Source organism: Myxocyprinus asiaticus, chromosome 22 (assembly GCF_019703515.2).
Source record: "Myxocyprinus asiaticus isolate MX2 ecotype Aquarium Trade chromosome 22, UBuf_Myxa_2, whole genome shotgun sequence".
In the NCBI taxonomy this organism is placed as follows: domain Eukaryota; kingdom Metazoa; phylum Chordata; class Actinopteri; order Cypriniformes; family Catostomidae; genus Myxocyprinus; species Myxocyprinus asiaticus.
The window spans coordinates 25,962,466-25,975,970 of record NC_059365.1 but is presented as its reverse complement, the minus strand read 5'-3'; the positions used below and the strand labels follow the sequence as shown (position 1 = coordinate 25,975,970).

The 13,505-nt window shown below is 38.5% G+C and overlaps 1 protein-coding gene across 7 annotated transcripts in view; it reads right to left on the bottom strand.

The window, feature by feature from the left end:
- Positions 1-8,036: 8,036 nt before the first annotated feature.
- Positions 8,037-13,505, bottom strand: part of LOC127412971 (protein diaphanous homolog 2-like) — a 625,488-nt gene continuing 620,019 nt past the window's right edge. For all 7 annotated transcript variants that reach the window (XM_051649717.1, XM_051649721.1, XM_051649722.1 and 4 more), the window contains one exon: positions 8,037-9,047. In XM_051649717.1, the coding sequence (XP_051505677.1) occupies positions 8,983-9,047 (65 nt within the window). In that variant the 3' untranslated portion in view covers positions 8,037-8,982. The remainder of the gene's footprint in view (positions 9,048-13,505) is intronic.

The following is a 13,505-nucleotide window of genomic DNA, read 5'->3' as shown; positions in this document are numbered from 1 at the left end:
GCTTCAGAGGACATGGATTAAACCACTGGAGTCTTATGGATTATCTTTATGCTGCCTTTATGTCCTTTGTGGAGCTTGGAAGTGTCAGACCCCATTGACCTACATTGTATGGATATACACACCTCATATATTACTGATATTGTTTGTGTTCCACAATAGAAAGAAAGTCCCATGAGTTTGAGACAGCATATGGGTGAGTAAATGACGAGGAAATTATAATTTTTGGGTGAACTATTCCTTTAAGGTACCTTTAGAGTACCCAAGAAAGGCACATCATCAAAAAGTGGGGAATTTCTTTGTGTTTTGTCTTTTCTTTTCCATTCTCTCTCCTCTCAGGTCAGCAGTACTGTTGAAGAAATCCTTGCCGAGAGGGGTGGGGTGGTCTCAACCAAAGAACAGTGATGGCATTGACAGACAGATCTACTTTATAAAGACCTATCCACTCACAACAGGAGCTCTGCTGAGCCCAACGGCCCTCACATGCTTCATGAGAGACCAAACGCCGCTAGGAAGGCCTCAAAACACAGACAGGATGTCAAAATGCTCTGAATCACATCGAATGAGAATGATAGCTCAAAAAGGGATGGAGTGAATGGATGGATAGAAAACAGAAATTGGACAGGAGGCAGGAGTGCTTTCCAAACAGTAGATGTTGCAGCTGTAATGAAATTTGGGGTGGAGGGCGTATGATGATTTGATATGAACCAAAACACCCTCAGGGTTGACGGAACAAAAAGCAAGTGTAGAACACTCAGATTGCACTTTCACACACGTATACAGAAATATACACTGACAGACAGACGCATACATAGAGCTGTGTAGACTGATGTGTCAGCATTCTGATTATGGTTATGAAACGTTTTATACCTGGAGCACTTGTGCTTCAAGCCAACATGGTGCACTGCAATTCATAAATATGAAGACACACAGATACACACACATGCAAATAAGTTCAGTGAGAGCAGTGGCAGACAGAATGGGCACAGGCACCCAACTCTGTATTTCATCCTAGTTTCCGTACTAAAGCATGCAAAATACATCATTATTATGTTGTATTCCTGTAGAAGGCTGATCCATCAGACTGTAAATTGGTGTGAGTGGCTGTACATTTGCCCTGGGTTTATAGAGATGGAGAGTGGTGTGAGAAAGAAAACAGATGAAGAGGGTTGAGAGCAAAAAGTGTGTATGTGTGTGGTATCTGTTCATCTTTCAGATTTCTGACAGGGCTACTTATCTGAGGGCAAAATAATGAGGGTAAAATATTCAAGGCATACACATAAAATAAGCTTCCTCCTAAGGTTCCATGCATCAGCCCTCTATTTTATACACCCACACGTTTACTTAAGCCATTTAAATGGGGACATACTATAGACTTACATACAGCTAATTATAATGACTATATACTCTAAACCAAACCTTAAAAGAAAATGTTTTGACTTTTTACAATTAATTAAATAAATAATAATAATGCGTGCATCTTTTTTTTTTTTTTTTTTTTTTTTTTTATAACTTCAAAAAGCGATCTTCTGGGGACAAATTTGGCCCCAAACTATGGCTATAAGTATACACATACATTTGAATTTGATTATTTTTTATACTAAGTTAATGATATTTTCCCCTAACCCAAAATAGTCTAAAAAACTCGTAATATATTGTACGAGCCAAGGCACAGCTTTTATTTGTATAAAGACCAACCAATCAATAAACAAAATTTCAAATCTATACAATTTAGGCATGAACATTTTTAGCTAGCCTCCTATCCAACAAGAAAAGTCTGTGAACAAATCTTGTTCTCATTCCATATTTATGCAATACAATGGATGTATGTTAATAACCTGTAATATGTTTTCCTCGTCTCTTTCCAAATCCCAATGTTTTCATTCTTCCATGCTACACAAAAGTTATTTTCTAATTAAAATCATGGTTAAGTTTAGGGTTTGGGTAAGGAGTTAAACTTATCAAATCTTAACAAATCTGGTTCTCATTCCATATGTATGCAATACAATGGATAAATGTCAATAACCTGTAATAGTATGTTTTCCTCATCTCATTCAAAACCCCATGTTTCTCTTTCGTCCGTGGTACACAGAACTTATTTTTCTATTAAAATTAAACTAAGGAATTAAACTTCATTATAATTCTCGTCGGTTCGTTTATTTTTTTCTATTGGAGTAAAAGTCATATGTTTTTGAGCAGGCCGACTTGATTTCTAACGATTTTGCGAACTTGTGTGAATTTTTATGAATTGTCATGAGACAATTTGAGTTGCCTAATTCAATACTTAACACTGTTTTTCATTAAGATATTATTTAGTATGTTTAGTGAGCCATTTACCTTGTGGGGACCGTTGGCCAGTGACTTAAGGTTTTAATATCCTTGCATGAGACATTTGGTCTTATGCACACTGTAGGCAAAAATCAAGCCTCCATCCTTCATCTCGAGGTCAGAGGAATTAGTAAATCTGCATTTGTGCCAGAAAACAACTGATATTTAAGCTTCATCGGGGCTCTGGCATCTAATAAGCTCTCATAGACAAAGAGATGTAGAGCAGCTTATTATCGAGCATGAGCCTGATATCTACATAAACCAGAACGTCTTGTAAAATTAGCCTGACTTTAATGACTGCCTCAGTACAACACAAAACACATGAACAAATGAATCATGGTGGATCACTCACTGGCCATTGCATCTTGTCTTTGTTTATTTTTTTATAAGCCACCCATCTGTGTCAGTGATTTAGCAAGCAGACACAGAACCGAAGATCACTTGATCACACACTGTGGTCTGCCAGTTACAGCAAGGTTGTGTAAAAAAGTTTGGTTTCTTGATGTATCTCCCTGCAAATACACAGACACAAAGACAAACAGACAGATCCATGCATGCATGTATGCCTGCACACACACATACAAAGATGCTCACACTCCGGAGGCTGCAGAAGAGAAAGGACAGGAATGTTGAGAGCCAGGGACAGGAACATTTCTACCGTTCCATTTCAGCACTAGCCAGAAGACAGCTCCCCAGTGGCAATAGTACACTCTGAACACGGCCAATGACGGTCACACTCACAGTTCAGCATATCTCTCTCTCTCTCTCTCTCTCACACACACACAGAAAAAAAAAAAAATTATTCTGTAAAAGAAAGACTGATAGAGAGACAGTGAAGATGGTGACAGAGAAATGGAGAAATAACAAAGAAACATCATTGCCGGCTCCATCTCTAACTACAGTGAATCCAAATGTCATCTGTCAAAAGAACATAATGAAAATAATGCTGGGCATTGTAGTGGAGTTTATATTTAGCTTTGTAAATGATGATTCCCCATATAATTCTGTCAATAAAATAACACGCATATACTTACTGTGAAGTGAAGCACAGATAGGGAGCAAACAATACAATTAAGTACTTCAAGCTAACGATACAGTGCTGTTATCTCTTCTGACAGTAGTTATACTTTGCAAACCCCGCAAAGTAGTCTCCACTGTCAATGTAATTCGCATTGAAGTAACATGGGATTATTGCAGAATTATTATTTTATAATTATTCTTGAATATTGCAAAATATCACTAAAGCAGAGATAGTTTTTTCCCCTAGATATTTCTTGTTATCTGTTACCAAAACAGGCTCCAAATATTCAGGTGCCTGTTAATATTTCTGTGGGGATGGAGGCGTGGTCGTGTGTCTGTCTGCGGGAGAGGGGTAGCGGTAAGGCTCGTCACCTGGGTTGTCATTATCATTAACACCTGTCTCTTGTTATAGTGATGGCAGAGGGAGACCTGAAAAGGCCAACAAAGAGCATCAGTCAGCAGAAAGAGAGGAACCAGAGAGAAACTGTTCCTGTGTGTGCAACAAGACTGACTGACTCTTTTGTGTGTGATTATTTGGCCAATGTGTGCCCTTTTAGTTTGAGTTTTGTGAACAAAGCTGAAGAGTAATAAAATACTCTCATTTGCCCTGAGAATACGGTCTCCGTTACAGTTACATTGTGTCCTAACCAGGTGAAACCTGACAGGTAATTTTACAAGAAATCTGTCTTGTCCTCACTGAAAACGAAAATGCTGTGCTCACATCTCATCAAACAATATAAAATAAAAATTACAAAAATGATGGTTAAAAATAGGTTATGTTTGGCGCCAATGAAATCTACAGACCAACAAAATGTCCTGCACTGTAAACTGTTAAGCTGCAATTTTTATCTTATGGAACTATTTCTACCTGGTCTAACCCTTAAAATTATTATTATTCATGTAACCTAATTTATTCAGGTTGATTCTGTGATGTTAAATAACACTGGTAACACTTTACATTAATGTTCTTTGTCACAACCTTTGTTAAGGGTTTATAAAGGGGTTCATAAATGACTAGTACATCTAACAAGTCATTTACAAATGCATTATACATCATTTATATGCAATTATAGCAACATACATAAAAAGGGCAACTTTCATCTAATAACGCCAAACAGTAAGCAATTTAACTTACATGCTCTAGATGCTTAATAAAATGCCTTTTTACACTCATTTTAATCAAAAACATAAAATATCCTAATTTGATTTATTTCAAAATGTAGCAAAAAATAGACTATTATCATGAAATTAAAAGGAGGGATTATGTCATTTTGCTACATCCTGCTTTGTGTTTATATTCATCAAAGGAATAGCTTACTCAAAAAAAAAAAATAAAAAAAAAAATCTCTCATTTACTCACCCTCATGCCATCTCAGATGTTTATGAAATTCTTTCTTCTGTTGAACACAAGGATTTTTAGAAGAATATCTCATACCTAACCGATATGATAGGTGTGGGTTTTATTTTTATACCATAAAATCTCCACTTTCACGTTCACATTCTTTCACATTTTCAAAGTGAATGTGTAAGTGGAGATTTATGGTAAAAAATACTTAAATATTGATCTGTTTCTCACCCGCACCTATCATATTGCTTCGGAAGATATGGATTTAACCACTGAAGTCATATGGATTACTTTTATGCTGCTTGTATGTGATTTTTGGATCTTCAAAGGTCTGGTCACCATTCACTTGCATTGTATGGACCTACAGAGCTGAGATGAATGTCATACACATCTGGGATGGTATGAGGGTGAGTAAATGATGACCATTAAACCATACTGGACTTTTATGTACAGGTTTCTAAAGTTGGCAACTCCTTAATTAATGCTTCACATCTGAACACTTTACATAAAGGTACATTTTCATAGGTTACTAGTGTTAAATAAAAGTTATTTAGGATTCATAACATGTGAGGTAAAATGGCTCACTATTTGGCATGAACAGTTACCTTTTTTGCATGATGTTAAAACCACATATTAATGATTTATAATGCATTTGTAAATGACTCAGTCATTACTGAACCCCTTTATTATCCCTTAACAAAGGAAACATTAATGTAAAGTGTTACCATAATATTTTTGACTTGAATTAAACCAGTTCATTTAGATGTTACCACATAAAGCAAAACTTTTAGGTTAACTTTTTCAGTGTGTTGCATCCGGAGGCTTGTTAAAGACAACACATCAAATTTGAGATTTTATCACTTGTATCTTTATCGCATCATGCCTAATAAGGACACGGTGTGAGTCTGCATAAAGAGAAAGCATGTTTTATAATAGAAATAACACTCAAAAAGCACTTTTTTTTTCTTGTTCTTTTTTTGAGAAAGTGGTTATTATTTAGTATGATATTTTGTTACATACTCAGGTATAGTGTGCATAACCATTTTCACTTTTTTAGTCACAGATAAAAATAAACTTAAAGATGTTACAAATATAAATTGCTTATAACACAATGATAAAAAGAAGGCAGGGGTATGGAGTCTTACATTACCTAAAAAATAAAACAATGTCCTGAGACAGTTGTAATTATTCATACCTATTTAACTTCTAGTTCCAAGCACCAATTACAGTGAGAGAGACTGGGAGAGAAATTGGAAAGAACTGAGACTGAATCACTTGTCAGGAACGGTTACCACACATGCAAGCAGTCTATTTTGGCAATGATATGCTAAGGAATATCACAAATTAAAAGATCGCTCCAGGTCTATATTTAACAAGTTAAAGTGCACCATCATACAATCTGTACTGAGTACATTGAGGATATGTAGATAAATGAGACAGCAGAGGACCAAAATAGTCACTGTAACTTCATATTTTCTTACCTCCTTCTGGCCTCTGTCTCACATCCATTTAAGAACTGGATCTGACTTAAGCACGTTACACAGTCAGTCATCTGCAGACTCTCACCTGCATTATGATATATTCTCTAAAATATTCTCATCAAATACACATGACACATATATTAGCCTATAGTAATACACAAGTTTAACACCACTATCACAAATGGAGGGATAGATCACTGTATGGTATAACACAGTGTTTTCTTAGAATAAAGAGGAAAAACAAAATATAAATTACACATAATTTTGACACATTAGAGTTGTAAAATGAATGTTGTAAAAAGTCCTCTGGGATGTAGTTTTCTCTGGAAAAAGCTCTGTCTCTCTTCAGTCTGTATGAAGTGTTGAATTGCTACTAGGTGTCCCTCATATACACAAAATTCATCACTTTTGCCACACAGAACTAATACAAACCACTTCATATTAGTGTGATTTTAACAAATCAGTCTCAACTGATCAGATTTTCCCTCTTACTCTCCCTTTCAGTCATAAAAACAATAACAATGGGTACAAATTTAGTCTAATAACCTTACTCATCATGAAATTTTGCACATTTATCAAAACCAATATCAGCAAAATAAAATCAAATTTGTATTAAAATTATTTCCCAGAAATAACAGTATTGTTGTGGATTAAGTAATTGTTGCCAGTGACGCTGTCTGTCAGAAAATGCTACCAGTATGTTACTGGTCTCTGAGTTTGATCAGACTGGGAAATAAAAATGCATGTTGGAGGCATGTGCACTGACAGTGTGTTGATGCTGTAATTACAATTAACATGAGTTTTAAATAGCTTGTAGTGCGAGCAGTGTGAACCGAGGGCAGCTTCTTTTGTGTGGCTCTGGATACAATACAAAGGGCAGTTTTAATTAGAAAAGCAAATCAATGGATTGCTATACGCTGCAACTCGACCTTTCCTCTCTCGAGAGAGCGTGCATGACAAACACAGTGTGAGGAGAAAGCTGGACGAACAGTGGTTTGTTTAATAGCATGGGCGTTCTGCACTTCACTTTAGTCTTCGACACTTGCATTTGAACAAAACTGATTTAATACTGGCAAAAATAGCATCTGGTGGGACTTTGGGGTAATGAAAGCATCGGATGTGCAAACTCAACATGTTGCCTTCGTTCATGAATGCAGGAGATACTGGAATTTCAGTCTGGCATGTACCAGTGTGTTAGGCAGCATTGCTCCAGTCACCCAAAAGAGAGAAGACACTGTTTTGCATATAGTTTGCTTGCAGTGTTATGGAAATGGGGGGCAGAAAAACATGCCAAACAACTACTAATGCCACAAGCTTAAGTTTGGGGAGGTGGCAGAGAGATTTTACCAATGGCTTTCACATGACGGCAGCCACAATGGGTCAACACACCTTCACTGTCAGTATTCTACCTCTGTACATCCTCACATACAAGATGCCTCTTCACTGGATTGTGGTTAATATTCACATATCAAAGGCTTCAGGCATTATCTGGCAAACTCTGAATAAATACATATTTTTCAAATGATGAAAGATTGACACTAAAATGAGAGTACAAAGGAGGTGCTATAGATGTCTAGTAGACTAAATATGATAATTGATATTGTTTTGGACAACTGCTTTGCTCAATTTATTTATTTTAAATATGAGACAGGGCTAAGATGGTGAGGTAAAATGTGGAGGGGCTGAATAGGTTGCACATCTTAAAGCTTTTAAAGATGACCAGTGGATCTTGACAATACACTAAGCAACAGTTCAGTAAAATACTATTCTACAAGAAGGCTAAAGTACATTGACTTCAAAAGAAATAAAAAGAAACCCTGTGAAATGTTTGAAAACAGAAATGAATGGCATCTCTTTGATTCCTGTTTTTTTTTTTTACACACCAGCAGATTTGTTTAATAAAACCTTTGACTCTGCAATCGAAATGTCTACATATGTTTGAAGTGTTAACTGTAGCTAAAGAGCAATATCTTTCAACCAGCACAGGTACTTTATGGCAACTGGCAGCTGTTACACAGAGCAAATGTGTACACAACGTTGCACTGATGCTAAAATCAGCAGCTTTTTTTCATGTTGCTACATATATAAAATCTGTAATATATTATGAGAGGCACTGATTAGAGAATATATGTTGCAGAGCAGGGCTGATGGTGAAGTTATAGACTAAAAATCTAAATGCTATTTGTCATGTGGAATAAAAAGCAGGAGGGGTGGCAGAATCAATCAAGCCAAGGTTTTTGTTCAATCAATGCAGTGAATAAAGTCCCTTTGCTGATATGCATACAGAATCACTCAGTCCTCTCTGGTGCTTTTGGCCTTTTGTCAGCAAGAAGAGTGTGTTTGTGCGCTTAAAAAATCCAATAGCTAGAGATCAAAATGCAGTCAATCACTTGACTGTTTGCAGATAGCGGGATGGACGTGAGCCAGATCAGGGGAGTTAGCATCCTGAGATGCACTGAGATATAAACAGAGCCGGCGCAATCAGGAAAATAACAAACAAACAAAAAATAAAAATCTCAAACAAACACCCCTTAATTTAACAGGCCCCAGGAAATAAGCGCAAAAGGAAGTAAGAACAAATTGTCCAGGTTTGTAAGGCAGAGAGGAGTAAGGGTCATGGTTCTGGAGCTGTTGAACATGTCTTTGAGGTTTGTTCTGCGTTCTGCATGCATGTGGATGTGTAGGTATGCGAATGATGGGTGAGCAGGAAATGCCGTGAGGGGCAGGCTCTCTCAATTCCTGTTCAGCCCTCCACAGTGTCCCCAATCTTGGGTCTTTGGCACTTGGCAAACGTCCGTAGCCGGCAAGCGATCATCGGACCATAGGGTTTGCATTGTGGCGCGAACGGGATCTTTCCAAACCAGTGAGACGGTTGTCTGTTGAAAGAAAGGACAAGGAAAATATATATATTTATATAAAAGGGACAATTAGATGTATTCACAATAGCATAGCATGAGTATGAGACACAAAATGTAACAAAAGATGAATAGAGAAAAGGACATATAAAAACAAATATGTACTGTAGTAAGAAAAAGAGTGCAGTTACCCTCATGGTGTTTTAAACCTGGTTGACTTACTTTCTAGCATGGAACACAAAAGGAGATTTTAGGCAGAATGTTAGGAACTTAAAGCCAAAAGAAGAAAAAGCCAAACAGATTTGGAACAACAAAATCTTTATTCTTGGGTGAACTATTCCTTTAATAGTTAAAAAGAGAGCGCAGAAAGAAAGGGGAGGGACAAGATTAGCCTAACAGTAGCACAATTATTAAGTAGAAGCAGTGGGGAAAAGAGAGAAGCATTAGATGGTCTGGAGTCAGCTGATTCATGTCTGGTGGCATAGTAACAGAACTGAGCTCCTGATCTGGTCTTGCACTGGAGAGCTCCTTCAACTACAACAACACAGCCTGAAGAAGAGACATGCAGCCCCAACGCCCCCCCCCCCCCCCCCACACACACACACACACACACAAACAAAGTGCAGACACACCAGCTGCACACACTTATGTAAATACCCAAGGGTGGTTTGGGGTTTTGGAGGAGACAGCCTTTATTGTTCAGACAGGAAAGAAACTATGGGAATACAAACAAATTAATCAGGTTATATATGTACAAATAAGGGAGACATTACTTTGTACAATCCTTTATTTGAAACTAGGCCAGGGTGGAATTTGACAGAGACAAGTACTAAATGCGTTTGGCCACTGAGGCAAACCCATTATGGGATCACACTCCAAACATGGTGTAGTGAAAGGCTGGGTGGGGGCCATGTGGCAGGCGGAGTGGACAACCTTTCCTCTCCCCACAGATTCAGTAACCAACTCCAAGTTTAAGCCGCCACACCCTCCATAACTACCCTGGCAGTCGTTCCCGTACAACTGCCATTACTCGGTGCCAGGTGCTCATGCCACCATGGGCTGGGCATAGTTTAATGGAACAGGCCCCATTCATCATGTCAGGTAATGAGTTTGGAGCAAGTGGGCACCACAGTAAAGGTGGATTCATATGTCACACAAAATTGAAGTCCAGCCTGCTTACCAAGGTCAGTCATAGGGGCCAATGAGAAAACAAGTTAGAAATAATTTTGGAAAAAGCTGTTTTATGGCTTTGCCTGGGCAAAGATATTTTTGTAAGAAGACAAAAGTTAAATAAAACAATATATATATATATATATATATATATATATATATATATATATATATATATATATATATATATATATATATATATATTATTGCTATGGTTACTGTTCACTTGAAAGGTCAGTGTTGGTTGATTATAAGGCCCTGATTAGACCGGTTATTAAGATGTGTTCTGGGAGATCTGTTTTAAACGGGACAATGCTAAAGACCAAAATGCTTTGAGATTTGTCCACCATATTTGGAGGTAGTCGAAACCGCCTGTGACCACACTGGGCTCATAGTTTAAATGACATGTGTTCGAAGAGCAGCAAAGCACACCCATTTTCATGTCAATCAACCACTGCACTAAAATTAGCTTTAAACTTTGCAGGTTCAGTGTGGCTTTAAAATGAAAATCATTTGATCGGAAAATTTAAAAACGCAAATACATGTACATGCACAAGAACTTAACAAAACTTCTTCAGTGTGCCTGATATCAACATACAGTGACATAGATGAGAAGCATGCATATCTGTAGCTCAGTTAATACAGGTATTCCACTAAAATGACTAAGAATTCTGCTATAAATGTCATGTTTGTGCTTAGATTATATGCAAGTATAATTGGGAGAAACAGTCTGCCACTTTTTTCACGCTTTTTCTTCCTTTACCACTTTTGCATTTTATTATCATGCAGTAATCATGTAATGAGTGATGTATATTGTCATGAGACCCTCCCTTCGAAATCTGAACACAAATTGTCAAAGGACACATACACTGATCAGCCACAACTTTAAAACCACTGACCGGTGAAGTGAATAACATTTATTATCTCCTTACAATGGCACCTGTCAAGGGGTTGGATATATTAGGCAGCAAGTGAACAGTCAGTTCTTGAATTTCATGTGTTGGAAGCAGGAAAAATGGGCAAGCGCAAGGATCTGAGCGACTTTGACAAGGGCCAAATTGTTATGGCTAGATGACTGGGTCAGAGCATCACCAAAACGGCAGGTCTTGTGGGATGTTCCCGGTATGCAGTGATTAGTACCTACCAAAAGTGGTCCAAGGAAGGACAACCAGTGAACTGGCAACAGGGTCATGGATGCCCAAGGCTCACTGGTGCATGTGGGGAGCGAAGGCTAGCCGTCTGCTCCAATCCCACAGAAGAGCTACTGTAGCACAAATTGCTGAAAAACAGTATGGGGCTGCGTAGCAGCAGACCAGTCAGAGTGCCCATACTGACCCCGTCCACTGCCAAAAGCGCCTGCAATGGGCACGTGAGCGTCAGAACTGGACCATGAAGCAATGGAAGAAGGTGACCTGGTCTGATGAATAACATTTTCATTTAGATCATATGGATGGCCAGGTGCATGTGCATTGTTTACCTGGGGAAGACATGGCAGCAGGATGCACTATGGGAAGAAGGCAGGCCGACGGAGGCAGTGTGATGCTCTGGGCAATGTTCTGCTGGAAAACTTTGGGTCCTGGCATTCATGTGGGTGTAACTTTGACACGTACCACCTACCTAAAGAATGTTGCAGACCACGTACACCCCTTCATGGCAACGGTATTCCCTGATGGCAGTGGCCTCTTTCAGCGGGATAATGCGCCCTGCCACACTGCAAAAAGTTTTCAGGAATGATTTGAGGAACATGACAAAGAGTTCAAGATGTTGACTTGGCCTCCAAATTCCCCAGATCTCAATCCGATTGAGCATCTATGGGATGTGCTGTACCAACAAGTCTGATCCATGGAGGCCCCACTTCGAAACTTGCAGGACTTAGAGGATCTGCTGCTAACATCTTGGTACCAAATACTACAGGACACCTTCAGAGGTCTTGTGGAGTCCATGCCTTGAAGGGTCAGAGCTGTTTTGGTGACACGAGGGGGACCTACACGATATTAGGCAGGTGGTTTTAATATTGTGGCTGATCGGTGTATGTTGTTACATGGTGTAAACAGTGATGTGTCTCTCCTGTCCAAATATGACAGGACCACCCAAACCACATCTTTATACCAGGTGTAAACAGGGCCAAAAGCCCTGTCAGAATTTGCTTTGAGTCTTTTTTAATTCAAGCTTTGGTAGACATATAAATCTGTCCTAACAAAGATACTTACCACAGGGGAGGAACAATGCTAATTACAAGAGGGTATTACATAGAGATAGAAGAGATGCGGTTGAGGTAGATGGAGGAACAGATTAATGAAAAGTCAGGGGGAAGAACTGAGAGCACAAATGGAAAGAGGACATCTAAATTTCTCAGCAGGTCTTCTACTTCTTGCATTGGTGAAAGTTAAGGACATTGAACTTTGAACTCTGCATGTTCCATTTGCAAGAATCTGTAATATACGTTTAAATGATGGCTGAGTCTTTCATCCACTTCCATTTCAAAAAGCCAAGTGCCTGCAGTCTCTCTCACTCTCTTGAATGTTTTGAAACTGCACATTCACAGCAGTGAGAAAAACAAAGAACTTTCTAGAACTCGTGCAAGGACAGTCTGTTATTTCATGGAGAAGGAAAACATATATATATATATATCTATTAAAGAGAGGAAGAACCAGCATTGAGATCAAAGGAATAGATGAGAATAGAGAGAGAGAGAGAGAGAGAGAGAGAGAGAGAGAGAGAGAGAGAGAGAGAGAGAGAGAGAGAGAGAGAGAGAGAGAGAGACGTAAACATAAAGGCCTAGTCCAAACACTGCCATTGTTTTTCCAATTGCTTCCAAGATGCCTATTTTGCAGGTATATTGGAAGGTGACAAGCAGACCATATTGTCTGCAGGTATCTAGGAGGGCTAGCATCATTTCCTAAAGTTTGTGGTCCAAATTGAAAATGGATGAAAGCATCACAGCTAGATTGAGAGTGGAACATTGGGAGGTTTGGAGCATTTGGCACAACAGGTAAAATAACGTGTAGAGAGCAATACTTGAGAAACAGTAATTGCTCTAGCTCAACAGATTGAAGACAAGATTTAGTGGGGAAAAAAGCCTATGTTTCAAACAAATGGGCAGAAAGACAAACCACCAAAACTCTTCAATAAAAATTGCTTTGAAAAGACCTCCCTCTATCTCTTAATTTGGGCTGAAAAACTCTCTTAGTTTCTGATCTCAGGTCTTTCAGTCTAAAATACCCAATCTGCTGGAACAATCACACCAAACACCAGCTATTACTATTGGGGAACACGTAATGAAGTGAATCTCTAAAGGATGAGCATTCA